At 41.8% G+C, this 18508-nt stretch overlaps 1 protein-coding gene across 2 annotated transcripts in view; it reads left to right on the forward strand.

Annotated features, from left to right (window-relative positions):
• Positions 1 to 18508, forward strand: part of VTI1B (vesicle transport through interaction with t-SNAREs 1B) — a 499519-nt gene that overhangs the window by 138240 nt on the left and 342771 nt on the right. For both annotated transcript variants that reach the window (XM_082275949.1, XM_082275948.1), the window contains exon 3: positions 9995 to 10183. In XM_082275949.1, coding sequence (XP_082132075.1) covers positions 9995 to 10183 — 189 coding nt within the window. The remainder of the gene's footprint in view (positions 1 to 9994; positions 10184 to 18508) is intronic.

The following is an 18508-nucleotide window of genomic DNA, read 5'->3' on the forward strand; positions in this document are numbered from 1 at the left end:
GACGCAGCAGACGCGCTGAGCGCCCCGTAGGGGCAGTATCAGCTACTGTATGTCTTCCCCCCTCTCGAATTACTGCTGAGATTTCTCCGCAGGATAGAGGTGGAGGGAACTCCAGTTATCCTGGTAATTCTGGGCTGGCCTCGTCAAGCCGGGTACGCCGACTTGGGCAGACTAGTCGCGGACGCTCCTTGGAGACTTCTTCTCAGGGAGGATCTGCGGTCTCAAGGACCGATCTTCCATCGTGCTTTACAGTCGCTGGCTTTAACGGCCTGGCCATTGAGACCCAGGTACTGAAGGACAGAGGATTGTCAGCTTCAGTTATTCCTACTCTAATTAAAGCAAGGAAAGCAACTTCCAGCAAAGTCTATTATCGCACATGGAAGACTTATATTGCGTGGTGTGAATCTTTGGGATTTCCCCCACGTACCTATTTGGTGACCCGAATCTTGGCTTTTCTGCAAAAGGGGGTTGAGCAGAAACTATCCTTGAGCACTATCAAGGGTCAGGTTTCAGCGTTGGCAATCTTCTTCCAGAAGCCTCTGGCTACTCATTCCTTGGTGCGGAATTTCATCCAGGGGGTGCGGCACTTGGCTCCGCCAGTGCGCGCGCCCTTACCACCCTGGGATCTTAATTTGGCGTTGTCGGTTTTCCAGAAACCTCCCTTTGAAAATATCAGGGAGATTCTCTTGCTTACATTATCCCAGAAGGTGGCCTTCTTGGTGGCCATTACTTCTGCACGCGGGGTGTCAGAACCGGCCGCATTATCTTGTTGTTCCCCATATCTGGTGGTTTATAGGGATAAGGTGGTTCTTCGTCCGAATCCATCCTTCCTTCCTAAGTGGTTTCAGAGTTTCATCTGAATGAGAATATTGTGTTACCTTCCCTGTGTCCTAAGCCTAGACATCCTTGGGAGTTTGCATTACACTCCTTGGATGTGGTTCGGACAATCAGGGTACACTTGACTACTACGAACTCATTTCGTAAAACGGATTCACTTTTCGTGATCACGGATGACCCTAGAAAGGGCCTGCCTGTTTCTGCCGCGACCATGTCTAGATGGATCAGACAGACGGTGGTACAGGCTTATTCTATTAAGGGGCGGGATCCCCCGTTCCCTGTTTAAGGTGCTCTCTATTCGGGCGCTTAGTGTTTCCTGGGCCTTCCACCATCAGGCGTCAGGGGTCCAGGTTTTCAAGGCGATTACTTGATCGTTGGTTCATACCTTTACAAAATTTTATAAAGTTGATGTGATGGCATCGTCGGATGCCTCATTTGGCTGCAAGGTTTTCCGGGCCGCAATTTGAGGAGACCGTGGTCTACCTCAAGGGTTTTTCCGTTGAAATTTCAGTTGAGTCTCATCTTTTGATTGATGAGCCTTTAAAACTTCTAGTTGGCACCGGTTGGGCCTTCTAGATTGGATTTTGATTTCCATTTTCCCACCCCTCATTTGTGGCACTGCTTTGGGACATCCCGAGTTGATATTAATCAAGGAGGACTACGTCTGTCAATGAGCGACAGAGAAAAATGGATTTTTGTAAGATCTTACCGTAAAATCCTTTTCTCTTAAGCTCATTGACAGACGTAGTACCCGCCCCTCTGTTTTTGAGTTGGGTTGGGTTAAATTCTCTGACACTGCTTTGTGACATAACTGATATCCTGTAGCAGGAAGTGAGAGGATATACCCTCTGGGACTGCCCCTAAGGTGTGGCCAGAACGTTTTCTTTCCTGTCTAGTCCTACTCCTGTAGAGGGCAGTATAACCCGAGTTGATATTAATCAAGGAGGACTACGTCTGTCAATGAGCTTAAGAGAAAAGGATTTTACGGTAAGATCTTACAAAAATCCATTTTTTTGGCCTAAAAGCAAAATACTGTAGGTTTTGGAAAATTAACACTGCACATCACCCTGAACACACCCTCCCCAACGTGAAACATTGTGGTGGCAGCATCATGTTGTGGGGATGCTTTTCTTCTGCGTGAACAGGGAAGCTGGTCAGAGTTGATGGGAACATGGATGGAGCCAAATACAGGGCAATCTTAGAAGAAAACCTCTTAGATTTTGCAAAAGACATGAAACTGGGGCAGAGGTTCACCTTCCAGCAGGACAACGGCTCTAAACATACAGCCAGAGCTACAATAGAATGGTTTAGATCAAAGCATATTTATGGACAAACAAAAGAGTACTCTACAGGGCAACTCTGAGGAGCCAGCAACATATACCGTGATGGAGAGTGGTGCATACAGATCTCCTCGGCACATAGGGTTCACACAGGCGCACTGATGAGACTCGGAGAGTGGGGCAATTAGGACTTTAATGGTGCCATAAAATTAATGGGTCAAAAAGAAAAGGTACACATGTAATAATATTTAAAACCTTATTTTATTCCAAAAAAGCATAAGATTTAAAAGTGTTTTCCATACATCTGTATCCATAACATACAGTGCCTTGCGAATGTATTCGGCCCCCTTGAACTTTTCAACCTTTTTCCACATTTCAGGCTTCAGATATAAAGATATAAAACTGTAATTTTTTGTGAAGAATCAACAACAAGTGGGAAACAATCATGAAGTGGAACGAAATTTATTTGATATTTCAAACTTTTTTTATCAAATAACTGAAAAATTATTCAGCCCCCTTAAGTTAATACTTTGTAGCGCCACCTTTTGCTGCGATTACAGCTGTAAGTCACTTAGGGTATGTCTCCATCAGTTTTGCACATCGAGAGACTGAAATTTTTGCCCATTCCTCCTTGCAAAACAGCTCGAGCTCAGTGAGGTTGGACGGAGAGCATTTTGTGAGCAGTTTTCAGTTCTTTCCACAGATTCTCGATTGGATTCAGGTCTGAACTTTGACTTGGCCATTCTAACACCTATTTGTGAACCATTCCATTGTAGATTTTGCTTTATGTTTTGGATCATTGTCTTGTTGGAAGACAAATCTCTGTCCCAGTCTCAGGTCTTTTGCAGACTCCATCAGGTTTTCTTCCAGAATGGTCCTGTATTTGGCTCCATCCATCTTCCCATCAATTTTAACCATCTTCCCTGTCCCTGCTGAAGATAAGCAGGCCCAAACCATGGGGCTGCCACCACCATGTTTGACAGTGGGAATGGTGTGTTAAGGGTGATGAGCTGTGTTGCTTTTATGCCAAACATAACGTTTTGCATTGTTGCCAAAAAGTTCGATTTTGGTTTCATCTGACCAGAGCACCTTCTTCCACATGTTTGGTGTGTCTCCCAGGGGGCTTGTGGCAATCTTTAAACAACAGTTTTTATGGATATCTTTAAGAAATGGCTTTATTCTTGCCACTCTTCCATAAAGGCCAGATTTGTGCAGTATACGACTGATTGTTGTCCTATGGACAGAGTCTCCCACCTCAGCTGTAGATCTCTGCAGTTCATCCAGAGTGATCATGGGCCTCTTGGCTGCATCTCTGATCAGTCTTCTCCTTGTATGAGCTGAAAGTTTAGAGGGACGGCCAGGCCTTCGTAGATTTGCAGTGGTCTGATACTCCTTCCATTTCAATATGATCGGTTGCACAGTGCTCATTGGGATGTTTAAAGCTTTGGAAATCTTTTTGTATCCAAATCCGCTTTAAACTTCTCCACAACAGTATCTCGGACCTGCCTGGTGTGTTCCTTGTTCTTCATGATGCTCTTTGCACTTTAAACCGACCTCTGAGACTATCACAGTGCAGGTGCATTTATACGGAGACTTGATTACACACAGGTGGATTCTATTTATCATCATTAGTCATTTAGGTCAACATTGGATCATTCAGAGATCCTCACTGAACTTCTGGAGAGAGTTTGCTGCACTGAAAGTAAAGGGGCTGAATAATTTTGCACACCCAATTTTTCAGTTTTTTATTTGTTAACAAAGTTTGAAATATCCAATACATTTTGTTCCACTTAATGATTGTGTCCCACTTGTTGTTGATTCTTCACAAAATATTACAGTTTTATATCTTTGTTTGAAGCCTGAAATGTGGCAAAAGGTTGCAAAGTTCAAGGGGGCCTAATACTTTCGCAAGGCACTGTATATGCATATACAACATCCACCAAATACAGCTTAAATTGTGTCGTATGGGCTACGGACTGGTAAGTATCATAATCAAAGGACCTGCCAGACCGAAATCACTTGCAGCTATGTGGAAACATGGTCCGTGCCCATCCATTTTTTGCTTGACATGTTTTGCGGATTTATTATTTTTAACTAGCCTTATGCAAAAAATATTTTCATTTCTATTAGGTGGATAACACACCTGGGGCCTTTTCTCTCTTATTTTGCTGGCTAAAGACTCATCTAATACTATATGGTAATAATATGAATGTAATGTCCACTTTGTTGTTTTAGTAATTTCTTTTTTTTCTCTTTGTTTCTTCCTGGCCTGTCTTGAATCCTTTTGTGTCCAAATTGATTGCCTTCACTATGGATATTCTAGGAACCACTTGGAACAGGTTTATGTCTAATATTCAGTTAGAGTGTAATGCTTATCCTAAAAGTGAAGAGGATGTCAAGATATATTTTCTAAAAATGCAAGGTCTCCTCAAACCTAAATCAAACTTACATTGGCACATTACATTTTTTTGGAAATATATAGAGGAAGGGGTTAATCCGCAAGGTCTGAGGTTGTACACATTTCCAACTATAAAGGACCCCTCGGATGCATTTAAGAAATCTTGGGAATCGTCTCAAACTAATTGCAGCTAGGAACTTCTGCAATTGTTGGTGACCCAATATTCTAAAGATATGGATTTGTTGAACGTGGAGATTGAACATCTCGGGGAGCAATATAAACCTACAAAAGAGCTACCAGATTTTACTACTAACTGGCAGGAAATAAAAACCTGCCTGGAGACCCTTAACAGGGATATTCTACTTAAAAAGCAGGTTAAATTTAATAAGGACAAAATAGCTATCCTGGAAGGCCGTGCCTATAAGTGGTCCACTAGAGGGGCCCATGGGGGGGGGGCTATCCACTAGATGCACCTCTTGACCAAACCCAAGTGGAAGAAACTACTGAATCAGACTCTTCACTTTCAAGTATGCGATTACAAGATGCACGTCCTCGTTTTACTAATTACTAATAGCTAGGAATAACATGGGACCTTCTCCGGGGCACCCAAACAAAACAAAACGTGCCGAATCGGCAACACGTTCTGACACAATCATAGTGAATGATCTCACTCCAGTGTTACAGAATATTTTGAATCAGAAGAACACACTCACAAATTCACATCCCACTAAAACACCTGCCACACAAAACACGATTTTTTTAGATCAGTCATACCTCTTATGACCACTCCAAAACACCAAATGAAACAAGGGAGTATGGACAATTATGTCCTACAGACCCTCCACCCAAGCAACACGATGACCATACCGACTTCAATATAATTAATTTGACACCCTTTTCACTCACACCTGCACAAAAATCAGTCCTTAGGCTGGGATTGGGCTTTTGCCCTACACAACCCATTGATGTATCTGAAACTATCAAGGATGTGCAAATGTTTGCCCGGAATCGAACGTTTAAATATATCTATGATGAGGAACGTAAACAAAAACAAACTGAAAGAGAGTTAACTGAAAAAGTTAAACATTTTACTATGGCAGAGTTCCGTGCTCTGTGGGACTTGGCACTGCTGGTTAAAAAGTTTCAAACCTAAATCCCAAAACTTTCCGGATCTCACTACTTGCCCTAATACATGGACTTTTCTCCAACAAATCACCAAGGACTTCAAAAGCAATAAGTGGCATTCAATATCAATGAATCTAACCCTGGAACAGGAGATGGCTATCAATGAACTTAAAAATAACCCACTGATAGTAATTAAACCATCTGACAAGGGGGGAAACTTTGTAATTATGACACACTCACAATATCAGTCTATGTGCCTGAAGGTATTGAACGACAGGGAATGGTATATTCCTATCCCTGATACCCTGGCAAACAGGTTTATAGAGTTTCGTTCCTTGATCGTCAAGGCCTTTTTAGAAGGCTTTATCAATAAAGATACCCTTGATTTTTTTGAATAACAGATTTCCGAGGTTACCAACTTTCTACTGTCTACCGACAGTCCACAAGAACTTGAAAGAAACCCCCAGGTAGGCCAATAGTATCGGGGATTGGCTCTCTTACCAAGAATGCCAGTAGGTGTGTAAACTTTTTTTGCTTCCTCATGTTTTGCGATTGCCATCGTATATCAAAGACACTTCAGACTTTTTGAGGCATCTGGATGGGATTCATGTTCCCTTCTCATGACAGTTGATATTGAGGCTTTGTACTCAAGCATCCCTCACAAGCAGGGCATCTGGATGACTGAATCCTTCCTGAAAGAACAGGATAGACATACCTGGCCTCTGATGACATTCGTTACGAAATTTATTTCATCCTCACTAGGAACTATTTCACATTTGCTGATCAGTTGTATCTTCAAACCCAGGGGGTGGCTAAGGGCACTTGCTGCGCACCATTGTATGCTAATTTGTATCTTGGAGGTTGGGAAAGGACACTTTTTTCAGGTGATAAGATGGAGGTATGGCTCTCTGACGTTATGTTGGTATAGATTTATTGATGACCTGTTCATTATATGGACAGGCAGCTTACAAGACTTGCATCAATTTTTGACAAGTCTAAATACAAATGAGTTTAACCTTAAATTTACCCACTCCATCCATCATCAAATTGTGTCCTTCCTGGACCTAGAAGTGCAAATACAAGAGGATGGTACCCTAGCTACCAACCTCTATAGGAAGCCGAGTGCAGGTAACCCCATATTACCATATGCCCAATACCTCCAGACTACGTAGAAGTTGTTCCTCAGAATCTGACTTCAAAATCCAGGCGGATTATTTACAAACTCAGTTATTAGAGCAAGGTTATGCACGCTCAACATTAAGAAAGGCCTTTAATAGGGCTATAAATCAATCTAGGGCCTCTCTGCTCTATAAAAAATCTAGCCCCAAGGAAATGTATACAGTTAAGATTATTACAAGATTTTCGGGCAATGAGGGAGATCTACAGAATCATCTGACCAAACACTGGCATCTTCTAACAAGTGACTATACCCTTAGGAAATATGTAAGGGAAACACCGGAATTAGTGTTTTAGGAGGGCTTCATCCCCCCGTGACCAATTAACAGCAAGCCATTATACTTCTGAAGATACTGTTAACAACCAACCAAGGGGCACCTATAAATGTGGTGAATGTGCACGTTGTCCATGGGTCAGACAAGCTAAAGGTATTCGCTTACCCAATGGGGAATGGCACAGTTTGAAACAATTTGCGAATTGTGCCACTCTGGGTTATCTACCTAATGACCTGTCTTTGTGGAGCCTTTTATGTAGGCAAAACAATTAGACAATTTGGTCAGAGAATTGGAGACCACTTATATTGTGCTGGGGGGAATTCTCATAAGCGTAACCAGGCATATTGGTTTACATCGTAGATATGACAACACTGTAGTCTCCTTTTTTGTACTTGAAGTAATTCCTCAGGACCCACGTGGCGGTGATTGGGATAGGCATATTTTACAGAGAGAAGTTGTTTTTTGGATCGAACGCCTTAATGCTGTGTCTCCCCCTGGCATTAATGAAATGCTTACATAGAAGTATTTTCTATAAGACTAAGCAAAATTACTCCAACATTTGTGTGCTTTCCTCAGATGTATGGGATTTATATAATCAGGTGTCCCCGTGGGTAATGATGGCAACAGTGACTTGATCTTTTCAAATTATTGAGTCTCCCTGATACTTGTGGTTGTCCCAGGAATCCATGGCGTTGGTGCGGTGGGCATGGAGTGACAATTGTAGATGGACAATATAGACCTGTTATTCATTTATGAGATTAACTAATATATTTTTCAAACTAAATTTTTCATTATATGTAATACTTGCTGATCTATAACTGTGTCAACCACTGTTGTTTTGATACACATGTTATATCAGATGTCAAATATTGTACTGATATCCTTGTTGTAAATATTCCCAGTTGTTATTCTGGTCTTGCAGTGCTTTTTGTATCCACTAGAGGGAGCTTGGACTGCCTTGTCCCCATGGGCAGATGTGCGCTATCTGGAGGGACGGCGTCCGATGGTGGGAGCGGTGATTCCTGCCTCTTTCTGCCATCTCCCCTGGCTCGTTAGTTCCAGTGTGGGGGAACTCTGGAGAATGGGCACTGTGCATGCGCGATGTCCACGCATGCTCAGTTTGACAGTGGGTCCGGCGCGCCATTTCCGCGAGTCTGGATTGGCTGTTGTCTGGATTGCGGCGCCTTTTTAGGACGCTGCACATACAATGGTAAGTTGCTGGTGGCCATTATTGCGGTTTCCACCTGGTGCAAGTAATTATAGTGAGAGAGGCCTATACCCCCTGATAGAAGGTTTTGCTTTTTGTAATTGGTACTATTTTTATCCCCTCTCCTGTTGGATTTACAGGGTATGAGGAGATTTTTGGATCATTGTCCCTTGTCCATGGAAACAGAATCCATTGCGGGGATTCCTCTGTTAAACAGTATATCAATTTTGCATTGATTCACTCTCCTATATCTATACCTAGTGTTGGACAATCTGGACACATACCGCATTGGACCGCGAGTATCTTTCTTCTTTAAGCATTTTTGGAGTTCTGTAAGGGTAGGAAATCTTTATTTTAATTTTATCTGGAGGGGGATAGACACTAGTGTGACATATCTAACGATAACTTTCTATCTCTGATTATAAGAGTTTTCGTTTTGCAAATTTTGGAGGCAAATTCCAACTGCCCTCATTTAAATACCATAATCTCAACATGGCTATACCAAGCAACCTGTTCTAGAGCTTCACTCCACCTAGCGTCTGGTTTTTGATACTAATATCACAGGTCAGGATAAAGTGCTACGTTTCTCCACTTTGAGCCTGCCTTAGATAATCCCTTTTGCACTCTTGTGATTTGTGGGTTGGGCAGCTGTCCTGTTAGGCGCCACCACATCCGCCTGGGGGGATTTGTTGTGGTCTGGCTTGTTCCCTCCTCACATTCTATCTGGTGGTGGTAGCACTGTATGGGGAAACCCCAACTGGGAATTTTTGTAATTATTGGCGCATTCTTGTTAAATTTGTATTTTTGGAAATCTGACATTCTATATCTTATCCACTACAGTGTATACAGTGCTTTGCGAAAGTATTTGGCCCCCTTGAACTTTGCAACCTTTTGCCACATTTCAAAAGGTCGCAAAGTTCAAGGGGGCCGAATACTTTCGCAAAGCACTGTATATATTTTTTTTTTCTATTTGTATGTGGGACACTTGCAGTTGATTAGCAGCAGTTTGTTCTGATTCCCTCTTTTGGTTGTGCAACCATTGATCACCTGGGCGCTTTATCCTTTTTTTCTTTGTTTTGAAGAATGTGTCAATATTTTTCCAATGTAGCACCCGTATTTTGAATGGGTTGATGTTTTTGTTTTGATATATTGTTCAAAGGAATGTATGTGCAAAAATAAAAAGATTTATTTTCGAAGATCTTTCTAAGGTATAAAAAATATGAATAAAAGCTCTATCTTTGCGTTCCTTTTAAAGGAATTATTTAATAAAAACTGGCCATTGAAGAGTCCCAGTCTTTTCCTAAAGTATGTGGTCATAATTGGTTTCAATTTAGACAAATGTAAGTAAGTTCCAAAACACAATGTTTAGAGTGAGTGAGGGTGTTTGCTAACCAAAGTACGATTTGTAGTTCAGGAAAAAAAAAGTTGTTGAGGGAAAGGACGCCCTCTTCCCTGTTTTAAATGCACAAAACCAAACCCTCTAAGTGCGATTTTTAGGGGCATGAATATATGCACATATAAAATTGATAACAATTTTGCTACCTTTTTTTCAGGAGTAAGTGGTTTAATTCTACGTTGCAGCTCAACAAAATATGGAAAAATCTGTGGATAGATTCGTATTCAGAGCCCTACATACAGTATGTTTTATTAATCTTGACTTAAAATATCTTTTTTTTTTTTTTGTATTTTTTTTTAGCTTGTTCAAATGGAAAAGGAACTAAAATGTGCTCCACCATCTTTTCAAAGTGAGATGATAAGCAAGCTGCGTGTGTATAGGGGAGCACTTGGTAAATTGCAGACAGAGACAAGTAACATATATAAAGGTACTGGACCGCCATATGGCAAAATCAGGAAAGGATTTGCACGTGTAGAAGATGATCAAAATGTAAGTTTTAATCCTATTATATGCGCTACATCTTTTTCTGCTTTTTATTTTTTTTTTGTACCACATATGACTAATTTAACACCTTCCCATCCGGCCTATAGCAGATTGACTAAAATGTGTAAATATCTTAATCAGCGCAACTAAATATACAAAAAATATATATAATATTTGTCACCCTGCTGGGTCTGCAACAATGCTCCTGGAATCCTCTGATAGTGAGGATGATTCCTCCACGTCTGCGACTGCGCACAGGAAGGCTTTGGTGTACGCACTGATTGTATATGTGTATATGAAGATGGAGGATGCAGCTGAAGCTGCGACGGAGGCGCAGGTGCCCTATGGCATTCACAAGCCATCTATAGCGGCAAAGGTGTTTCTTTTCCCTGCCTATTTTGACCGAATTTTCGCAAAAAAATGGGGATGACCAAAGCGTCCCCGTGGGGTCCTTAAGCGCTTTACTAGGCGTTACCACTATGAGGAGTCCCTTCTTAAGAAGTGGACTGTGCCACCAGTGGTGGATCCTCCGGTTTCCAGATTAAACAAGGCAACAATGATTTCGGTTGAAGAGTCCCCAGCCTTTAAGGATTCGGTTGACCGGAAGGCGGAGGCTGTGGCTTGCACTATGTACACTCTGGCTGGTCGGCAATGAGGCCGGTATTCGCCATTGCCCTAGTGTTGAAAACTCTGACCGAGTGGGCTAAGCTCCTATGCCATGACCTGGAGGGGGGAAGCTCCCCCCTGCCTTTGTTGAGCTGGCGGACCAGCTGATCCAGGGGCTGCAGTTAATCTGTGATGCCTCTTTAGATGCATCTCCCCTGATGGCTCGCCTCTCTTTGTTGGCAGTGGTCCTTAGGCATGTTTTCTGACTCAAGTGCTGGTCTGCGGATCAGACTTCAAAAAAGGCCTTGATTGATCTTCCTTTTCAAGGTGATCGCCTGTTTGGAGCTACCCTGGATGACATCATTAAAAGTCTCACAGGGGCAAGAAACCTCGTCATAGACGTGTGCCTCCCTTCTCAGTTCATAAGAAAAGTTTTTTCGTCCCTCAGGGTCGACTGACAAGGGCTCAAAGCCTTTCAGGGCCTCTTCTGGAGGATCCACACGAACCTGGTCTGCCATGATCGGGCTTCTCTAGACCCGGGGAAATGGCTCCTTCTGCATGAAGGTGCGTCCTTACCCGTCCCCTGGCAAGGTTTTTTTCCTTCCAACTTGCACCTGTCCCCAGACCGCTTACAGGGCCTAAACAAAAAATTTGGTGCAAAACACCTATCTCACTGCACTCTGAGAGGTAATCTTCTAGCCACATCCAGCCACACTCATGCGGCTGCCGAAGACTTGCTACTTGGCTTTGCTTGGATACTTTGGCCTTGCAGCCCCTTTTCAAGACCAGGGTAGTCTGAGACCACTAAAATCAAAGAACAAACACAAGGGCGCACCGGCCTAGTGCATTATCCTCCTATAAAGGTTTTATTGAACAAAAGGTATAAAAATACTCAGTCTTGGTAAATGCATATCAAATGGATACATTGCCAACCGCATCAGAACCACAAGGTATAGCGTCCTCTGAAGCTAGGCTTACGCATTTTAGAGGCATCGCCTCTTCCTCTGAGCCTAAGGGTCATATGTCAGCCCTAGATTGATATATTAAACAATGACCTCTTGAACCAGAAGCAATTGAACCCGGGCCCACCCCCACATGGGTGTGTACATGGGGTGCTGCCCAGGTCAAACTGCCCAACTAGGTACATTTATATACATCCATGAGACTAGTGCCCGAAAGGTTGGGTTTATCCTGGCCATAACAAATGTATATTTGATCACTCAAAATTGGGATCTCTCAATAAAGTTACAATTATAAGTGCTAAACTATGTTCCTCAATAAAAATATATACATAAAATGACTAATTAATAAATAATTCCACATACATGTATACATGAAATTAATACATACAGCTGCAAGAAAAAGTATGTGAACCCTTTGGAATGATATGTTTCTGCACAAATTGGTCATGAAATGTGATCTGATCATCATCTAAGTCACAACAATAGACAATCACAGTCTGCTTAACCACTTGCCGACCGCTCACTGAGCTGGTACTGCGGCAAAGTGGCTCGATATCGTCCAGCGACGTAGACCTACGTCGGGAGCGATCACGGCTCGCAGGGCGCGCTGATCCTTGTCTGATTCGGCAGAGAACCGATCAGTCACCAGATACAGACCAATGATTTTTGGTCTGGATCTGGTGATCGGTTCTGGCCAATGGCATCATGTCCCCTGCCTGTGTAATGTAAACAGAGGCAGGGGAAGTGATGTAACTTTCCCTTCTGGAGCCCTTTCAGTTCCAGGAGAAGACAGAGAGACATAAAAAACGTGAGTTCCACCAAACACTACACTGACACTACCTCACATAGGCACATTTAACCCCTTGATCACCCTGATCACCCCCCAAACCCCTCACAGTGAACACTATATACAGTTGTATACAGATCTTTTACTGATCACTGTATTAGTGTCACTTGTGACCCTAATTTGTGCTTGCGTTGGGCCCAAATTGGGTTAGGGCACCTGCCATCTATCCCCAATAAAGTTTTAACCCCTTGATCACCCCCAGTTAACCCCTTCACTCCCTATCACTCTGTGCACTAAATACAATATATAGGTAAATACTGATCACTGTTTTTAGTGCCACTTGTGACCCTAATTTGCGCTTGCGCTAAGCCCAAATAGGTTTAGGCCACCCACCATCTATCCCCTAATAAAATTTTTAACCCCTTGATCTCCCCCCAGTTAACCCCTTCACTCCCTATCACACAGTGCACTCATATATACAGTATATCAGAAAACTACTGATCACTGTATTAGTGTCACTTGTGACCCTAATTTGCGCTAAGCCCAAATAGGTTTAGGCCACCCGCCATCTATAATTCAAAATAATAGTGTTGCGCCAGACTTTAAATAAAGAGGAACAGTGTATACCAATACTAATGTTCACATATACAGTACACAATCCAAAGTAAATATAACTCTTGAATAAGTGTCCATAAAAAGGTGCAATCATCCAGAGTGTCCATACATATTAAATTCCAAGTGCAGCTTTCCCAAGTGTCCAAACAAAGGATGATCCCGTGTTGTCTTAATATACACCTCTGTGAGTGATACACAATCCCACCACCAGGTGAAGTCGTCTCTCACCTCAACTGTAGACCCGATCACGGGTCAGTGACAGCCTCTTTCAGTACACAGGAATCCACGAGCCAAGGAGGCTAATACCAGCCTCTCACCTCCAGAGTGAATATGGCGTATACAGGGGAATAAATAAAAGGATCTAGTGCTCTCTGCTTCAAATAGTATGCAGTTTTAATAAAAAGTAAATGACCATACTCACAATGAGGGTGCTCAATAGCGCATAGTAGTTAGCTTGTACAACCCCAGGAAGAGAGACACCGCCATCTATCCCCTATAAAGGTTTAACCCCTTGATCTCCCCCAGTTAACCCCTTCACTGCCCTGTCACAGTGTTCACTATATACAGTGATTACCGATCACTGTATTAGTGTCACGGGTGACGCTACTTAGGCTAGTTAGAGTCAGGGTCCCACCACACCACCATTATTTAGCGTCAGTTAGAGTCAAGTACACTAACACACATAGACACACACACACCTCCATTACTAGTATAGTGTTTGAACAGATCAATATCTGATCTGATCAGAACTATGCTAGCGTCCCCATAGTTTAGTGTTCCCAAAACGCAGTGTTTGCACAATCAGCACTGATTCCTGCCAGAACCTGCGTTTAGCCCCTACACCCAGCCCACCCTACCCAGGCAAGTTCAGTTATCAATAGATTATTGTCACTTCCAAAAAACACAAATCACACAAAACCGCTGTGTTAGCAGAGTCAGGCCTGATCTCTGCTAGCACTAGCAGTTTTTTTTGTAGCGACCAAATACAGCCAAGGACAAAAAAGATAAAGTGAAGTCTCAAAGGAAGCAGCTGTTGCTGGGTGATTCAATCATAAGAAGTGTGGAGCTTAAAGAAAATGGTTTTGTGAGATGTCTCCCTTGTGCTACTGCTAGACGAGAAAGAAGACGTATTATTAATATTGTTAAGCAAGCAAAGCAGGAAGGGGACGTGGATGTTCTTGTCCATCTAGGGACAAATGACCTGGCTTGCAATGAAGTTTCAGAGGTGAAAAAATCTTTTATCACACTTGGTAATGACGTACAGGATTTTGCATCCACCATTTCATTTTCTGAAGTTCTGCCTGTGCATAATGTTCAGAATGATAGGCAGAGGCGCATAAAGGAGTTCAACATATGGCTTAGTAAATGGTGTCAAGAGCAAGGATTTGGCTTTGTTTCTCATGATAGCTCTACTTGGAATAGAAAGGAACTGTACAAAAAAGATGGTTTGCATCTTTCTCTCAAAGGAACAAATGTACTTAGTGAACAACTCCAAGAATTTGCGAAAGAGTATTTAAACTAGGAAGGGGGGGCAAAAGAGTGGAATTACAAGAGTCCAATTGCCCCCCGAAACAATGCCAGAACAGGTCAGAAGCACAGAGGTTAAGAAATGATAAGCTCAGAGTCCTGTCTACAAATGCTCGCAGTTTAGGTAAAAAAATCAATAAACTTGGGGTCAATAATGGCATCTGAGAATGTAGATTTAGTGGCTGTTACGGAGACATGGTTTAATGAAAGAAATGACTGGGACATAACCATACCAGGGTACTCTTTATACAGAAGAGACAGAGAAGGCAAGAAAGGAGGAGGAGTGGCCCTGTATGTGAAAGATAGCATTAAATCTAACCTAATACAAGTTGGTGAGGCCAACATAGAGTCAGTTTGGGTTACGTTGCAGTTTGCTAATCATGCAGTAACTCGTGTAGGTGTGATATATAGACCACCTGGTCAAGTCAAAGAACTAGATGATCTACTAGTTGAAGAAATAGCTAAAATGACAATGAAAGGAGAAGTTATCATTATGGGAGATTTCAATCTTCCAGATATAAACTGGAAAACCAAAATAGCAAGTTCTACCAGGAGTACAGATATTCTAAATTCCCTACTGGGGTTGTCTCTGCAACAAGTGGTTGAGGAGCCAACCCGGAGGGAGGCCATTTTGGATTTGGCATTCACAAATGGGGATTCTGTATATGATGTCATTGTAGGCGAAACCTTGGGATCTAGTGATCACCAGTCAGTGTGGTTTAATATAAAAACTGTGAAAGAGTCACACCACACAAAAATAAAAGTTTTAGATTTTAGAAAAACAGACTTTTCAAAAATGAAATTAGTCATAAATGAGTCCTTATCAGACTGGTACGGATTACATGGAGTCCAGGAGAAATGGGACTACTTAAAAGGTGCATTATTGAAGGCAACAGAAAATTGCATTAGACTTGTCAGTAAAAGCAAAAAAAGGAAGTGGAAGTGTGGTACTCAGCAGAAGTGGCCCAAATCATTAAAAATAAAAAGCTAGCATTTTGTAATTCTAAAAAAAACCAAGAGCAATGAAGATAAGGAAATCTACAAGATTAGGCAGAAAGAGGCCAAGCAAGTTATAAGAACTTCTAAAGCGCAGGGAGAAGAAAAACTAGCTCAGTCTATGAAAAAGGGGGATAAGACATTCTTCAGATATATAAATGAAAAAAGGTAAATTAAAACAAGGAATAACTAAATTAAAAACAAAGGACGGAAGGTATGTAGAAGAGAATAAAGGGCTAGCCGACTGCCTTAATGAATACTTCTGTTCAGTTTTTACAGAAGAAAAAGAAGGAGAAGGACCTCCACTTGAAAGGATGACTAATGAATCGTTTGATGCATGTGTCTTTACAGAGGAAGACGTTCTAAGATTGCTGTCTAAAGTGAAGACAAATAAGTCACAGGGTCCTAATGAGATACACCCAAAATTATTAAAAGAGCTTAGTGGTGAGCTGGCAAAACCATTAAGAGATTTATTTAACCAATCATTAGTAACAGGAGTCGTCCCGGAAGATTGGAAATTGGCAAATGTCGTGCCCATTCACAAGAAAGGTAGTAGGGAGGAATCGAGCAACTATAGACCAGTGAGTCTGACATCAATAGTAGGCAAATTAATGGAAACCCTATTAAAGGATAGGATTGTGGAACATCTTAAATCCCATGGATTGCAAGATGAAAAACAACATGGGTTTACTTCAGGGAGATCATGTCAAACAAATCTTATAGATTTTTTTTACTGGGTGACTAAAATAATAGACGGTGGAGGTGCAGTAGACATTGCATATCTAGATTTTAGTAAGGCTTTTGACACTGTTCCACATAGAAGACTTATCAATAAACTGCAGTCATTGAGCATGGACTCCCATATTGTTGAGTGGATTAGGCAGTGGCTGAGTGACAGACAACAGAGGGTTGTAGTCAATGGAGAACATTCAGAACAAGGTCATGTTACCAGTGGGGTACCTCAGGGATCTGTACTGGGACCAATTTTGTTTAATATCTTCATAAGTGATCTTGCAAAAGGCCTCGATGGTAAGGTTTGTCTTTTTGCTGATGACACAAAGATATGTAACAGGGTTGATGTTCCTGGAGGGAAACTCCAAATGGAAAAGGATTTAGGAAAACTAGAAGAATGGTCAGAACTCTGGCAACTGAAATTTAATGTGGATAAGTGCAAGATAATGCACCTGGGGCGTAAAAACCCAAGGGCAGAATATAGAATATTTGACACAGTCCTGAGGAAAGGGATTTAGGAGTAATTATTTCAGATTCCTCAGTATCTGAGGAAAGGGATTTAGGAGTAATTATTCCAGAAGACTTAAAGGTGGGAAGACAATGTAATAGAGCAGCACGAAATGCCAGCAGAATTCTTGGATGTATAGGGAGAGGTATAAGCAGTAGAAAGAGAGAAGTGGTTATGCCGCTATACAGAACACTGGTGAGACCTCACTTGGAGTATTGTGCGCAGTACTGGAGGCCATATCTCCAGAAGGATATAGATACTCTATAGAGAGTCCAGAGAAGAGCTACTAAACTAGTACATGGATTGCAGGAAAAAACTTACCAGGAAAGGTTAAAGGACCTTAACATGTATAGCTTGGAAGAAAGAAGAGACAGAGGGGATATGATAGAAACTTTTAAATACATAAAGGGAATCAACTCGGTAAAGGAGGAGAGCATATTTAAAAGAAGAAAAACTACCACAAGAGGACACAGTTTTAAATTAGAGGGGCAAAGGTTTAAAAGTAATATGAGGAAGTATAGTAGTGGATGCATGGAATAACCTTCCTGCAGAAGTGGTAGCTGCAAATACAGTGAAGGAGTTTAAGCATGCATGGGATAGGCATAAGGCTATCCTTCATATAAGATAGGGCCAGGGACTATTCATAGGATTCAGATATATTGGGCAGACTAGATGGGCCAAATGGTTCTTATCTGCCGACACATTCTATGTTTCTATGTTTTCTATGTTGCGGAGGGGAAATTTAAATTCACTGTGATAACAATAAAAATGATTACAACTAAAAAAAAAAATGAAAGGAAAGGTGTCAAAATAACATAAAAAAGCAGAAAAAAAAATCAAGGCCCCCTGTCCACCCGTGCTTGCGCGCAAATGCGCACGCAAGCATTGGTCTAGTGTCATATGTAAACCGCATTTGCACCATGCATGTGAGGTATTGCCGCGAACGCCAGGTCGAGTGCAGTAATTCTTGCAGGAGACCTCCTCTGTAAGTCCAAAGTGGTAATCTGTAAAGACTTTTAAAGGCTTTTAAAACAGTACAAAGTTTTTTGCCGCTGCACGGGTGTGCACAATTTTTAAAGCATGTCATGTTTGGTGTCTATGTACTCGGCATAAGATCATATTTAAAATTTTACCATATTTGTTTTTTTTACGCAAAAATTGCGTTTGGAAAATGTGTGCGCAAATACCGTATGACAAAAAAAATTGCAACATCCACCATTTTGTTCTGTAGGACCTCTGCTTTTAAAAAAATATATGTGTGGGGGTTCAAAGTAATTTTCTTGTTAAAAAAAAAAAAAATATATATATATATTTTTTAATGTAAACAAAAAGTCACAGAAAAGGCTTGGTCTTCAAGTGGTTAGAAGAGTGGGTGATGTGTCGCTAAGATTGAGCATAAAATGCCAGGACTGTTAAAACAACCCCCAACTGACCCCTTTTTGAAAACGAGACACCTAAAGCCAGGGCTCGACAAACCCCGGGCGCCTGGTCGCATTGGCGACTAGAATTAGCGACCTGGCGCCTGGGGTGCACTACAAGAGGTGTCCTGTCCCTTTTGCGCCCCCCATCTCCTTCCCAAGAGGAGATGAGAGGGAAGT

Source organism: Pelophylax lessonae (assembly GCF_965119305.1).
Source record: "Pelophylax lessonae genome assembly, chromosome: 13".
NCBI lineage: Eukaryota > Metazoa > Chordata > Amphibia > Anura > Ranidae > Pelophylax > Pelophylax lessonae.